General features: G+C 48.0%; 1 protein-coding gene across 2 annotated transcripts in view; it reads right to left on the bottom strand.

Annotated features, from left to right (window-relative positions):
• Positions 1-526: 526 nt before the first annotated feature.
• TDRD9 (tudor domain containing 9) overlaps positions 527-15,669 on the bottom strand; it is a 292,409-nt gene continuing 277,266 nt past the window's right edge. For both annotated transcript variants that reach the window (XM_029598050.1, XM_029598051.1), the window contains 2 exons: positions 5,064-5,136; positions 527-1,062 (listed from right to left, as the gene is read on the bottom strand). In XM_029598050.1, coding sequence (XP_029453910.1) covers positions 961-1,062; positions 5,064-5,136 — 175 coding nt within the window. In that variant the 3' untranslated portion in view covers positions 527-960. The remainder of the gene's footprint in view (positions 1,063-5,063; positions 5,137-15,669) is intronic.

Below are 15,669 nucleotides of genomic sequence, written 5' to 3'. Positions count from 1 at the left end.
TGAAGGGCCTGATGTACTAACAAGAAATTGTATTTAGAACATATATCCTAAATTCAGTTAGAAAATCTATTACTTTAAAGAAAAAAGATTTTAATCCGCTCCGATTTTGCTCATTACAATGCTTTAGCCACTAGATGATTCCTTGGCTGTATGGAGGCCAAGAGGTCCAAAGATTCTTGATCCCTTTTTCTGTTTTCCATCAGGATTACAATTTTAGGGCTGAAAATGTACCACAATGCTGAACTCTGTCCTCTCTCTAGGCACAGAGCCTTGTTCAGAATTGCTTTTAAAACTGTGGAGCTTGATTACGATTGAAGACCACAAACCAAGAAGGTGGGGGAAGGGTGGAGAATGCTAAATCCTGATCCTCGAAGATCTCCATTTGCTAATCATTTGGCCAGATTCCCAACTGCCACTTCATCATCATGTGCCAGGCATGGGCCAGTAATGCAGCAGCAATTACACCCAGCCTCAAGCAACAGTCTGCAGAGACATTGCAATAAGAAAAAGAGCAACTAGTGATTTGAAAAAACAAACAAAAAACTTTATTTTCAAAATATTCACAGACAACCACAAATCAACATTTGAAATCCTTATATTTTTGGTATTTTTTTTTTCAGAACTCTAAACGAATTGTATAAAACAAAAAAAACAAGAGCCAACTACCCCGGAGCTTCTCTGTTCACACCTCACGTGCTTGAGCACTTCATAAAGCCAGAACTGCCCCGAGCCGTAGAATATCTGCATAATGACCTAATTTTATTCAATTTCACAATAACAAATACTCCCATTATAAGTATTTTTAATTCTAACCTTGAGAAAGAGATGAATTTGCATTTGGGAATATAAAAGTATAAAAAAAATAAAAATCTAACAACCCAATTCACTGGCCTACACAGCATTTTCCTCTTCCAAATTTGCTGGCTTTTTCCCCCTCACACCTCATGTTATCGCTTGGTTTTATGGATTTAACATGATCAGCTTATGCAGCTGGTAAAGGTAAACACTTCTGTCTCCGACATTTTTCTCTGGGTACTGCTCAATGAGAAACTTAGGATCCACCTACAAAAAAAAAAAAAAAAACAAGTACAAAAAAAATCACAAATCAAGAAAAACTGTACATGTTGCTATTAGAAAGAAACACCGGATTGCAGCTTTTTTTTTTTGAATGCTGAAATATTACATTACATGCAAAGGGAATATCCAGGCACACAAAGTCCTAATTAATTGTTGGAATACTGATTAACTGCACAATAGTAGCGAGCTTGTTGTACTACATTAAACTGTTAAGAGCTTCACAGTTAGCAGAAGAGGACTGCTACCTACACAGGCAAGGAGAATCATGAAAACCGTAAATAAGAAGTACCAGAAACAGTTTTAAAGATCCGAGACAGGAAAACCCCAGGGATTCTCGTCAGGCTGTGCCACCCTCTATGAAAGACATTCTCAAGCTAGCAAGTTTGGAGGGAGGGGCCGGCAGACAGTGTTATTGCCTCTGTGAAGGACAACTGGGATTAACTTCTGTCCTGCTGTGGTTCTCTGGCATATCAAAGTGTCCTTGCCCAAGCCCCTGCAGGAAAAAGGACCAGAACACTCTACAGGGGGGGTTCTCTTCTGTGCTGAAGGGCTCAGGTCTCCAAAAACAAACACACACACTTAGGAGAGTAAAATGGGGTTTAAAAAAAAAATTCATCGCTTCCAATGTATCATAGTACAAAATACAAAAATAAGACCAGAACAGATAACACAGTGGAAATGAACCAAGCAGGTGCATGCCTTAGGCAGGCCAGAGAGGAGCCTTGAGGGGGGGGGGGGGAGAGCGGAGATGCAACCTGCCGCACGCTACCCCACCTAGCCTTGGCATAAGAGGGACAAACCAGTTTAGTGCCCCTCTCCCTCAGCCCGCCTTGCCCCTAAACCAGTAGGCAGTGGCTGCCATCTCCTATCTCCCTTCATAGCCCCCCCAGCGGGCCGAGTCCCAGAGTCCCGCCAAGAGCAGCAGCCGAGAGCTGGGAGTGCGCAGGTGGATCCGTGCAGGCCGGGCAACGGCAGTCCTTCCTGCAAGCCCTGGGGTAGAGAGCAAGCCCCCAGAGCCTCCCACAGAAACGTGCCCATAATCCAACCCTGCATATTACTTACCTACAACAGTAATATGCCGCCCAATAACTGAAGCTCTGAGTGGCTTAGAAAGATAAAACTCACATACAACAATTCGAAAACAAAACGGACTACATAGGCTCAAACGGTACATAACAGTGTCAACATTTCTCTCAAAGGTCAGAAATCAGCAAATGCCACCTGAAAAAGAAAAGTCTTCAACATTTTCCTGAAAGTCTTTAAAAACAAGTTAACTGTAGAGCCCCTGGCATTGTATTTCATAGTTCTTGCAAAGTTAAACACCCAGAAATGTTTTGGTACGGGCCTGTATGCACTAGTCTGCTCTTCCTCTGGTATTATCATCATAAATCAGTGACAAGCTGGGCAGGAGAATATTTGGAGGGCTCTGATAGGGCCTACACAACATGAACCCTTCTGCTATGGCCTAAATCTGGGCTAAGATTACGGACTCATTCCACATAAGTCACATAAGTCATCCATTCACTATTTTTAAGACTAATTTGAGACACATTTAAGACTAATGGGAAAAAAATATTTTTCACTCAACGCCCAATAAAGCTCTGGAATTTGTTGCCAGAGGATGTGGTTAGGGTAATTAGTGTAGCTGGGTTCAAAAAAGGTTTGGTTAAGTTCTTGGAGGAGAAGTCCATTAATGGCTATTAATCAAATTTGCTTAGGGAATAGCCACTGCTATTAATTGCATCGGTAGCATGGGATCTTCTTAGTGTTTGGGTAATTGCCAGGTTCTTGTGGCCTGGTTTGGCCTCTGTTGGAAACAGGATGCTGGGCTTGATGGACCCTTGGTCTGTCCCAGCATGGCAATTTCTTATGTTCTTATCCTCTGAAATCCTTACTGACCTGAACTAGGCTTGAGCCAGTGAAAGGTTCTGCAATGCTGCAATGAATCCCTTAGGCTATGCTGCTCTATACATAAAATACAAGGTTCAGTTTGCAGTGGGTATCTGATTATAAATTAAGCCCCTCTGGTGCATCTGTAAGGATATGGGATTGTTGCTCTGTTTTTCATGAAGCTCCAAAATATTCATCAATTGATCAAATTAATGGTGCCTGAATGTCTCCTTCAAAATATTCACCTTATCCATTTCCACAACCCTTATTCTGCTCACATTTGGATCACTTAGATTGGGGGACTAATGAAAAGTGCCAGTTTGGTCCATGAAAGCAGCAAGGACAGGAGTACTGGGCTAATACCATAAGCACATAAGATTTGCTATACTGGGTCAGACCAAAGGTCCATCAAGTCCAGTATCCTGTTTCCAACCGTGACCAGGATCCCACGGGGTGGATAGATTCCATGCTGCTTACTCCAAGAATAAGCAGTGGATTTCTGCAACTCTACCTTAATAATGGTTAATGGATTTTTCCTGCAGGAACTTGTCCAAACATTTTTTAAACGCAGCTACACTAATAGCTTTCACCACATCCTCTGGCAATGAATTCCAGAGCTTAATTATGCACTGAGCAAAAAAAATATTTTCTATTTGTTTTAAATATATTGCCTACTAACTTCATTGTGTGTCCCCTGGTCTTTGTACTCTTTGAAAGAGTAAACAGCTGATTAATGTTTACTCTTTCCATTCCACTCCTTTTATAGACCTCTATCATATCTCTTCTGCAAGCTGAAGAGACCTAACCTCTTTAGCCTTTCCTCACAGGGGAATCGTTCCATCCCTTTTATCATTTTGGTTGCACTTCTCTGTGCCTTTTCTAGTTCTATACTGTAAGGTATATCTGTTCATTCCCTCCAACTCCAGCAACAAGAAGAGAGGAGGAGATGTGGCCAATGTTTTGAATTTTTTGTAACCTCCTTCAAAGATTTTTTATTCAAGCGATGACTCATTTTTTGAGCGGAGAAGAGAATTTTTCATTACAATTGAAAGAAATAATTCTATGGGGGCATTAACAGTATATTTGATTTGAATTTTTTGATGACATTGATGTATTTTGTAGATTGGTTTAAATATGTCTGCATGCCACTTAGCATGATTCATTATAGGCAGATAAATACTGCAATAAACAAACAGTGTACAAATAGCTCAAGGGTCAATTTAATGCTACATTTGACAAAAGTCCTGCTTGGCACAGAACACATACAGATTCTAAAACCACTCTCTCTCAATCTAATCTCATCCCTTCACCTATTTTTTTTTTCCATCTCTGTGCTGGAAAGAACCAATGGACTGGCTTCAAAAAGCCAAAATTTGCTACCTCCCCAGATATGTAGCCTCGGTCCTTACTGAGGGATGTGCACAATTTTTTTTTTGAGTTCGTTTTCGGGGTGGACCATTTCGGTCCACTCCCCGAACCAGAAAACTTCTCTTTTCATTTTTGGAAACGGCCTGAAACCCCCCCCCCCCCAACCTTTCAAATTTACTTAATTACAACCTCCCCCCCCCACCATCCCGATACCCCTCCAAGATTTACTAAAGGCCCTGGCGCCAGCCGTCCATTGCTCCTACCATGTGACAGGGGCCAACCAATGGCACAGGTAGCCCCTGTCACATGGTAAGGGCAAAGGGCCACCGGCACCATTTTGATTCTTGGCAGGCCCGACGGCCCGAGAGTGGAAATCACTCCTGGGATCCCTGCTGGAACACCAGAGCTTTCAGTAAGCCTTGGGGGGGGGGGGGGGTTTGTAATTAAGTAAATTTGAAGGGTTGGGTTTCTTTAAATAAATTTGCCCCTCCCCCCATGCTAACCTGAAAAATGAATTTTTCCCGAATTTCGGGAAAAGTCCATTTCGGGATTCGTGTCTCCTGAACCAGGACGAATTAGACAATTTTGTTGAAATTGCCTAATTTGTTCTAAACAAACGCACATCCCTATTACTGACTGGTGAAGCAATGGGGAGAGAGCAGCTGCAGCATTCCACCTGGAGCAAGGACCACTAACCCTCAATGTGAAAACTCCGTGGCCGGCTTTACCTGGTTCCATTCGTATGGTTTCTCATGCCACTTCGGAATGATGATTTCTCTAGGCTTCTGCTTGCAGATTAAACTGGAATGAGCAAAAAAGCAAAGTTAAAACCAAAACCACACACACAACATTAGTTTTAACTCCAACAACAACATAAAACACGTAATAAACCCCCCTATTCCCCCCAAACAAACTGCTATATAGTGATCAAGGTGTTCAGTCTGTAACACTCTTTACCCCGGAATGAAACTGGCAAACCACGTCATGCTTTTAAAACCCGAGAGTCTGCTACATTATTGAAGCACTATGGAAAGGTAGAGTCGTGCCACAAGCATGTATCAGTTGCCTGCCCCCCCTCCCCCCCTCCTTGCAACTTATAAAGTTCTGGTTCAGTAACGCCAAAAAAAAATTCGAGGTTATGACAACCAGGAGAAACAGGAATTTTGTACTACTACCATCTGTTACCATTTCATTAACCTTCACAGTCTGCCCGCCCCCCCCGCCCAGGGTTATGCGCAAGTTACAAAATCAGACCCAAGTCCTTCCTCATTTGGGCTCTAGACATTTCTAACAGCTGTGGGCACTTCACTAGCAGTGCAGTCTGAGAAAGACTCACAGAAAATAAAATAAACTTTATAATAAAAGATGCATATAGGAGCAGACGATTAATCACATGTGGAATCTGGGAGGGATGGTGCAGACTGAGTTAATGGAATGGCAATTGATGGCAAGGCAAAATTCTCATTCCATTTTAGTGTCTCCTTCGTACCAAGGGACTTACAGTGTCTTAAAGGGGTTGGGTTGATCGCAGCTTGAAGAATCCTTGCTCCACACTTGGCATCTGCCAATGGCCATTTATCTGTTCTGCAAGGTTTAGTGAAGGTGTGTATGAAACGGCAAGCGGCAGCTTTGCAAACCTGTTCTGTTGTGTCTTTTCTGCATAAAAGGCAGCTGCCGACCTTGCAGACTTAACCTTAACAGATTTATTTGATTTTTAATATGCTTTTGAAATACATTTAATCCAGTGACAAAGCAAAGAACTTTGGATGCCAAACCTTATATTTTTGCTTGCTCCATAAAGAACGGCCAGCAGTTGACATTGTCTAAATGTCTGTTCTTTAAAAATCCTTTTACTTTAAAGAATGAAGTCCCTTCTCCTTGGAAGGAACAGGATAAGCAATATAATGACTTGATTAATGTGACATGAACGAATTTTTGGAACAAAAGACAGAATAGTGTGTGTAATCTTTAGCCGGGGAGGGGGGTTGCTGTTTCCCATAGAGCCATAAAAGTTGTTTTTTGTTTTTTTTTCCCCAGTCAGGGCTACTTTCTCCATCTTACCCCTTCTTCTCTCTGCAGATCCCAGGGAGGGAGTTATTGCTATGGTGGGGTGGGGGAAGGAAATCCTTCTTGGCCCTGTGATGAGTGTCCCGCGCACTGGAAGGAAAATCTTTTCCACTTCAAGCTGTAGGACTTCCTGGTGGAAGGCTTCCGAGACGCCACCAGAACCTGGGAGACGCAGTCCGAGAGCGCCAAGGGCTGGAGGACTACACGCACAACATCCAAGCCATAAGGGCCAATGCCCGGTGGTTTGGATGGTGCAGAGGGCCCTGATTCTGCGAGATGAAATCAGGCGCCGTCCCCAGCCAGATGGGTGCCTGTACACAAAGGTCCTGTAGAATCAGGAACCTAACTTGTTGGGGGCCATGAGGATCATAGTCCCTCTGTCCTATTGAAGCTTCAGCAGTGTCCTCAAGAGGAGTGGTAGAGGGGGGTATGCATATAGCAGGCCCCTCCCCCCCAGTGGAGGGAGAAGGCATCACAAGTTGGACATCTGCTCTCTTGGCACTAGGCAGCAGAACCTGCTCACCTTATGGTTGTGAGGGGAGGCAAAGAGGTCCACATCCGGCGTAACCCACCGGCAAAATAGTTTGGCCGCTACCTCCAGGTTGAGGGACCACTCATGTGGCTGGAAGAGCAGCTTAAGTGGTCCGCCAGCACACTGAGATGACCCAGTAAGTATGTCGCTCAGAAAGACATCCTGTGAAAAGGCCCAGTTCCATATACTTGCACCGCCTTGGGGCAGAGAAGGAACGAGTGCGTGCCGCCCTGCTTGTTGATGTACCGCATTGCAACCTGGTTATCCGTCCAGATCAGGACATGCTTGTGCGACAACTGGTCACTGAACGACCACAAGGCATATTGGATTGCCCGAAGCTCCAGGAAGTTTGACAGTGGGCTTCGCTGGCTGTCCAGAGACCCTGCGTGTGGATCCTGTCCACATGGGCTCCCCAGCCCTGAGGAGAGGCATAGGTGGTAAGGATCACCTGAGGGGGAGCAACTTGGAAGGGAAGCCCCCTCTCCAAATTGGAGAGGGTCTCCCACCAAGACATAGACGCTCGCAGAGGGTCCATGACTGCGACGGGAAGTCTGTCTCCATTGGGACCGCAAGGTCCACAGAGCTCTCTGCCTGTCCTAGCAGGCAGAGCAGAAGGCGGGCAGATACCCGCCAACCGTTCCGGACAAAGATGGCTAGCGAGGCAAGGGCGATAGCTCGATCCCTAGGCAGAAACGCCTTTTCCTGCACTGTGTCCAGCCTGGCCTCTATGAAATCCAGCTGAGGAGACAGAGATGAGACTTGAGGTAGTTGATAACGAACCCCGTCTGTAGTGCACTCAGGGCTCCTGCCCGGGAGTCGCTCTTGATCAGCCAGTCGTCTAGGTACGGAAAGACGTACTGATCGACGCCTGAGGTAGGCTGCCACCACTGCCAAGCAAATGTGTGTGTGTGGTGGGGGGGGGGCGGGGCGGAAACTAACCAAAGGGCAGCACCCTGTATTGATAATGAGCCTTCCCCACCACAAAGTGGAGGTACTTCCTGTGGCTGGGGAGAATGGCTATGTGAGGATATGCTTCCTTGAAGTCAAGGGAACAAAGCCAGTCTCCTCCTTTGAGGAGGGGGATTAGTGTGCCCAGAGAGACCATCTTGAACTTTTCTCTTGCGAGAAATTTGTTCAATGCCCAGAGGTAGAGGATGGGGTGCAAGCCACCATTCCTTTTTGGGATGAGGAAATACCTCAAATAGAACCCTCAGCCCTGTAGAAGGCGAGGGATCGGCTCTATCGCACCTGCTGTAGGAAGGGTGGAGAGCTCAGTTTGAAGTATGACCTGCTGGGCAGAAGAACCCCACGATGGACATGGGGGAGAGATCCCTGGGACACGGCTTAAGTTGAGACGGTACTCCTAACGGATGATAGAAAGGACCCATCGGTCCGAAGTGATCTCTTCCCAGTGATGGGCAAAGCCGAGAAGCCTGCCCCCTACTGGGGGATCCGATGTCAGGGGTTCAGTCAATTAACTTCCGCTCCCTCGCCAGCAGTCAAAAGCCCATAGCCGGGGCTTGCTGGGGTGTGGTTGGGATCTAGGTGCTTGCTGCTGGCGAGGTCGGCCCCTGGAGCCAGTGCGTGGCCGGAGAATAATATTTCCTCTGCTGGTAAAGGGGCTTCCGGGAACCTGGCCTGGAGGACTTCCTGGCAGAGGATGGGCCTTCGGAGGCGCTGGCGGACAGCTGTTGAAGGATATCGTGATGATCCTTCAGCTGCGCTACCACATCCCGGACTTTGTCCCCGAAGAGGTTTTCACCTGTGCAGGGGAGGTCAGCTAGCCATACCTGGACCTCCGGTCAGAGATCAGAGGTTCTAGGCCATGCCATCCTCCAGGTGCCAATGCCCACTGTGGCTACGCGGGCTGCTGTCTCAAAGACATCATAGGTGGATAGCACCTTATACTTGCTAGCATCTAGAACCAGCAGAACAATGGTCGAGATGTTTTCCTGCTGTTGTTGAGGCAGGCCCTCTGCAAAGTCCTGTACATGCTTCCAAAGGTTGTGATTGTACTGGGTCATGTAGAGGTGGTAGGCAGCTATGCAGGCCACCAGCATAGAGCCCTGGAAGACCATCCTGCCTAAGGCGGCAAGCTCTCTGTGCTCTCTTCTTGGAGGGGCAGAGGCGTAGGTGCGGGATCACCAGGCCTTCAAGGCATACTCCATGACCACCAACTGGTGGGGGAGGTGCTGCTTCTCAAACCCCCATGGCCTGCTGCACCAAATTGGTGGCATTGGCCTTTCTGTTGATGGGGGAGATAGAAATGGGATGCTCCCACATGCAGAGGAGAAGATCCTTGAAGATAGTGTGGATGGGAACCGCCACGATTTCCTTCAGAGTGTCGACAAACTGGAGCATTTCCAGCATTTTGTGTCACGCATCCTCCTCCGTGAGCAACTGAAAGGGGATGTTTTCAGCCATGTCCCTTACAAACACCGCAAAAGACAGGTCCTCAGGGGGCGACCGGCGCAGTTCTTCCAGCAGGGAGTATTCAGAGGACGACTCCTAAGGATCATCTCCCCAAGGGTAGTAAGGCCCTTCCTCCTCACTAGGGCCTGCATGACATGGACCAGGCCCATGAGGGGTATCAATCCTGGGCTCCGATGGCCTCTGAGGCCACACAGGAACTGCAGTCAGCGATGTTTCCCCTGAGGGAATCAGCCGCAGAAGACTGGACAGGCAGAGGCTCGGGAAATCGTGGTCTCAGGACCATGGTATCGCCCGCCTCTTCTTCCTCTGAGGACCAGAGGACTGGGATCGCACCGGTGGAGAGCATCGGTGGCCATTGAGGAATCGAAGGTCCCTCAGGCACTGGCTGCACCTAAAAAGACGTCCAGATGCTCTAGCAGGGGTGCTAAAACAGACAGTGGGAGCTCGCGCACCAGTATGGCGGCCGGTGGCATCAGCAGCTCAATGCTCTGAAGCGCCTTGAGCACCACAGTCTGCACCCTGCAGTTCAACTCCTCCTGAAAGTCTGGTGTAGCCAGGACTGAGGGATGGGGACAAGGCATCACTGGCACTTCCTTGGATCCCCGAGGAGGCATGGTGCCCGGCACAGATATCGGTGGGGAATGCCAGGGACACCGGAGGATGGGGCCTCCGATGACCGGTGTCGCTTCAGTGGCAGCCCGGCAACTGCCGACACCACACCGGAACTAGAGCTGTGCATCGATAGCAACCGATGACTATGCTTATGTGATCTCCCTCGGTGCTTAGAACCATCTTTCCCCGGTGCTGAGGAAGCAGAAGATCCCGAAGTGCGGGAGAGTAGTGAGATAATCAAAGTTCTCTCACCGTCTCCGCAATTCTTCGAAGAACCAGAAGAGGAATAACGAGGGTGTAAGGAAAATGTTGCTGCCAATAACTGATTGTGCAACAAAGACTTTGGCTGCTCGTGCCGGGGACATGCTGGCCTGATTAACCAGCCTATGCCCAAAGGAGAGATAAGTCAGGCTTTGTGGTAGCAACTGTTGACGACAACATAGGGGAAACCATAGTGATCAGCAACTTTCCTGACTTATATAAAAAGCAGAGGGGTGGAACAGCGAGACAGGAGTCTTTTGGAGCGCCTTCGTACACGTACGAAGTGCTGCAGATTCCCCTTCTTCGCCTAATCAATTGACCAGACTTCTCGCACAGACAGGCTGATGTATAAGGGGTGAGGAAACCTGAATATCAATGGACAGGTATGTGACTTTGTATATATGTATAGAACTGTAAGCTTTGAACCATGACGTCATGCAAATAAATGATATCATAGAGAGCGTGTGGCAGTGCTTTTATTCTTGCTCCAGAGGGGAAGCATGTTGAGAGGCTCCCCATGACCTCTTGGAGTCGAGGGATCCGAAACTGGAGTAGAAGGAGCAGACTTGGGCACCCCAAAAAGTTTCTCCATTTTATTGAGACACGCCCGATGGCCTTTGGGGGGACATCTGGACACACAGAGGACACCCATGGACATTGTGCGAGGCCCCCAGGCAGAGGATACAAACCTCATGTGGATCCGTGATGGACATGGTCCGTGGGCACTGGGGGCACCGCCGAAAACTGGTCAACGTCATGAAAAATCCTCGGTGCGGAGACGGGTGACGTCACGGAGACGGGTGACGTCACGAACCTGAATGGCGGCTTGAGCCAGTTGCTCCACAGTGCCTAACGCTATCATCGCAGAGAATCGAGCTCCATCCGTTCTTCCTTGCCTCTAAGGGCGCACATCGGTACCTTAGTACGTCCCCGACATGACGACCAAACGTAAAGGTCCCGATTTGAGACAGTTTACATATGCGAAGGGGAAAGAAGAAGTGGGGCCTTCTGACGACCATGATCCACCGGCCGAACCCGTCGAGGAGATGGAGGAGGGTGCGAATTCCGAAGCGGTGGTGGGCCAAACAGAGAATACTATGCCCACTCGGGAAGAATTTCGCCGTTGGTTCCAAGATCTTCGCCAGGATATGAAGGCTAATAAACGGGAGATGATGGCGCAAATGTCGGAACTCCGGGAGGATATGGCGGCCATAGGCCGGCGGGTGGATGACTGCGATATACGTTTGGAGGGCCAAGAAATACGCCTAGATCAGCTACAGGAGGCGGAGGACTCTCTGAATAAGCAATGTGTGGAAGTTTCGGCGAAACTGGAAGATCTCGAGAATAGAAGCCGCAGATGTAATCTGCGGTTTCGAGGCATCCCAGAGACCGAGCTTTATGCTGATTGCACAGCGGTAGTGCGCTCTCTCTGTAAGTTTTTTCTTACACCCGACCCCGCTGGGGAATCCTCGGCAGCAGTATCGGACATTGAGATTGAAAGGGCCCACCGCACCCTGGGTCCTCGCGGCAACAATCAGCCGCGTGATATTATAGCCTGCTTTCTGCGATTTCCCATCAAGGAGAGAATTTTGACAGCGGCCCGGCGACAGCAATCGTGGCAGTGGGAGTCGAATCAGATAGCGGTGTTTGCCGATATTTCCTCTATCACCTTGAAAAAGCGGCAAGAATACCAACCTGTTACATCTGTGCTTCGGCGGGAGAAAATTCGCTATCGGTGGTTGTTTCCGGGGGGTATAGCGGTCACCATCCAAGGAGTTACCTCTAAGGCCCTCAGTGTCACGGAGGCGGCAGCCATCTTGACGGCGGCGGGATTTCCAGTTACCATCTCAGCGCCGCAGCCCCAGCGAACGAGGCCAGAAGTCAGAAGATGGCAGCGAGTGGAGCATGGAGGCCGACGGCTACGCCGGAACGTCAGCGGGCAGCTGGCGGCGCCGGAGGAGACCCGTGAAGGGACCTGATGTACTTTTCTATAATAGATTTGCTGAGTACTTCCTTTTGAGTTGCTTTTTCGGGGAGCGTGGATGGAGGAGCAGCGCTTGCTGAGCGCTGTTCGTTTGAATAGTCTGGGTTACAGAGATGCGTCTTGCATTGGGTGACTAAGTTTGTTTGTTCTCATTTGAGTATGTTTATAGCCAGCTCGGTTCAATCACAGTTTAAGGTGCATGGCACTGGAGTGGCGGAGGGCCGCCTCAGGGACTTCCCTGGTCTCCTCTGCTTCGGCAGACGCGCCATGCGACTATGGTGCATATTTCTATGGGGGGATGGGGGGCGGGGGAGGGATGGGGGACAGTGGGGAATATGGAACGATAGGATAACCATGTTGTACGGCACCTGCAGGTTTGATGCTGGTAATGGGGAGCTTATGCTCAGGTGGAGTGGATGTGAGGAATGGGACATTTTGAGATCTTGGCTAGGGGCACATACTATTCTTGGGACTCTTGTAGCAAGTAATACCTCTTTATGATGGCGGTTCATATATATTCTCTTAATGTTAAAGGGCTTCACACCCCAAGGAAACGGCATCTCCTCCGACAAGATATTAAATCCCTGGGTGCCCAGATAATATGTCTTCAAGAGACTCATTTAACTAAACGATATGAGCATTTATTACATTGGCCAGAGTTCCCTCATAGGGTGTTCTCCGCGGCCAGGCCGAAGGCGAAATACACAGGAGTATGTGTTCTTTTTTGTAGAGGGGAGGATTATGTTTTACGTAAACAAATTAGTGATGAGAATGGGCGCTATGTGCTCGTAGTTTTTGATTATCAGGGAATTACTTATACACTATTGGCTGTATATGCGCCTAATGACCACCAGAAGGATTTTTACTCTAAGCTTGACGAATTACTAGACAAAGAGGGGGAGGGACTACCAATAGTGGTGGGCGATTTTAATTTGACCCTTGATCCCCTTTTGGACACGTCTAAGGGGTGCCAGGCAGGTTCCCGCTCTCATAGAAAGCGGTTGAAGTCCCTCATAAACACTTGGCAGTTGGTGGATCCCTGGAGACAGCAGAATCCTACGGGACGAGAATATACCTTTTTCTCTGCGTCTCACCAATCGTACTCCCGTATTGATTTTTTTTTGATTGATTCCCAACTGGTGGACAGGATTGAGGATGTTGATGTCCAGGCCATTACGTGGTCTGATCATGCCTCTATCACTTTAAAGTTAAGGGGTCGCTGTGCACACTCCGGTAGTAAAACATGGAAGTTTAATGACACCTTATTGAGGGATGATAAATTTCGTCAACAGCTAATTGCTGATATCCAGGAGTATTTGGAGAATAATGAAGGGACGCCCACCTTGATATGGGATTGCCTTAAAGCAGTCTTGAGAGGCAAATGTATATCCCAGGGTGCATATGTGAAACGTTCTAAATTAGCACACCTCACGTTGCTTCTTCAGAAGATTGAGGCTCTAGCAAAAGACCACAAAACTACGCTTTCGGGGGCTACCTATTCTTCTTTGCAGCAGGCCCGAATGGAATTGAACGCGCTGGCCTCGGCTGAGCTGACAGACAGATTACGAATGTTGAATCTAGAACGATATGCCTGGGGAAATAGGTCCGGGAAACTACTGGCCAGATATTTACGGCGTAGGCAGACCCAGAATCAGATTTTGGGTATTAAAGCGGTAGGGGGTGATTTGTTAACTTCTCCCCCGGATATTCGTCGCCGCTTCCAGGAATTCTATGGCGCCTTGTATTCAGCTGAAACACATATTACCGATGATCAGATTCAGGGCTATCTGGATCTGGTCACTCTCCCTAGTTTAACGACCGAGGAGCGGCACCTGCTAGATCAGGAGATCTCTACTCTGGAAATACAGTGGGCTATTAAAGATCTCAAGGTTAATAAGGCACCAGGCCTTGATGGCTATACACCCCTTTTTTACAAAACTTTTGCTGACTCCTTAACCCCTTTGCTTGGGGAGTTATTTAACTACTTGAGAGGGGGGGATCCCTTACGGCCAGGCTCGAATGAAGCCGGAATCACCATCCTTGGGAAACCCGGGAGAGACCTCACTCAATGTGGCTCTTATCGGCCCATCTCCCTTCTCAATATTGACCTCAAACTTTTAGCTAAAATTATGGCAAACAGGATGAATAGAGTCATGGGGAAGTTAGTACACTCCGATCAAGCAGGGTTCATTCCTGGCAGAATGGCCGCGGACAATATTCATAAAATCGTAGATTTAATTGGGTGGGCCAGAAGGGGGGGGGGGTACCAATGGTCTTGCTCTCAGTGGACGCAGAGAAGGCCTTCGACATGGTGCATTGGCCGTTCTTATTTCAGACTTTACGTACCATGAACTTTGGGGATAAATTTTTAACTTGGCTACGGTTATTATATACTAACCCCTTGGCTCGTGTAAAGGTTAATGGCACTTACTCTGATGCCTTTGCCATTCAGCGGGGTACTCGTCAAGGTTGCCCCCTGTCACCTTTACTATTCGCCTTGTTTTTAGAACCATTGGCTACTATGGTGCGTATCGCCCCGGGGATCAGTGGGGTGGAGATAGGAGATAGGTCTTATAAAATGTCCTTGTTTGCAGACGACATTTTGTTTACTCTGACCAAGCCGGCCTCGTCGTTACAGGGAGCTTTAGATGCACTACATAACTTTGGGGCGGTATCTGGCTTTAAGCTTAATGTAGACAAGTCCGAGATTCTTAATATTACTTTACCCTCCTTGGAGCTGTCGGCTCTCAAACAGCAGTTTCCGTTCCGATGGGCATCGTCCAAAATCAAATATTTGGGTGTCTACATCAGTAAAGATCCAGGGGAGCTATTTCAGCTGAATTACCCGCCCCTCATCCGTAAAATCTTTGATGATCTAGATAGATGGTCCGAACTATATCTCTCCTGGACGGGGAGAATAGCGTCGGTTAAAATGAATGTGCTTCCCAGGCTTGGCTATTTATTTCAGGCGCTTCCGATTCCTATCCCTGATGCGATAATTAACAGCTGGCAGAAGCGTATCTTTTCATATATATGGAAACGTCGCCCTCCCCGGGTTTCTAGAATGATTCTGTACCGACCTCGCCTGAGGGGGGGGATGGGAGTCCCAAATTTGCGGTGGTACCTAGTAGCGTCCCAATTAAGAGCGTTGTTTGATTGGCATAGGCTAAAAGAGCAGAAGCAATGGGCAGTAATTGCTCAAGAGAGGGCGGGTGGAACCTCTCTTCGTTCCCTATTATGGCAGCCTAAAAATACGCGTCTCCCCTTGGACCAGGCTTCAGCTTCCACTACACATGTACTCTTGCTTTGGGATAAGTGGAAGGTATCGTTGACTGGGTCCAGACGTTATTATTTTAGTTCTAGCTTTCAAACGAACTCTAAGTTTCCAGCAGGTCAGATCTCCAGCACTTTTGGTAGCTGGAATGCGAAGGGGATTCACAGCTTG

The sequence above is a fragment of the Rhinatrema bivittatum genome, chromosome 4, assembly GCF_901001135.1.
Source record: "Rhinatrema bivittatum chromosome 4, aRhiBiv1.1, whole genome shotgun sequence".
Lineage (NCBI taxonomy): Eukaryota > Metazoa > Chordata > Amphibia > Gymnophiona > Rhinatrematidae > Rhinatrema > Rhinatrema bivittatum.
This window is presented reverse-complemented; position numbering and strand designations above follow the sequence as displayed.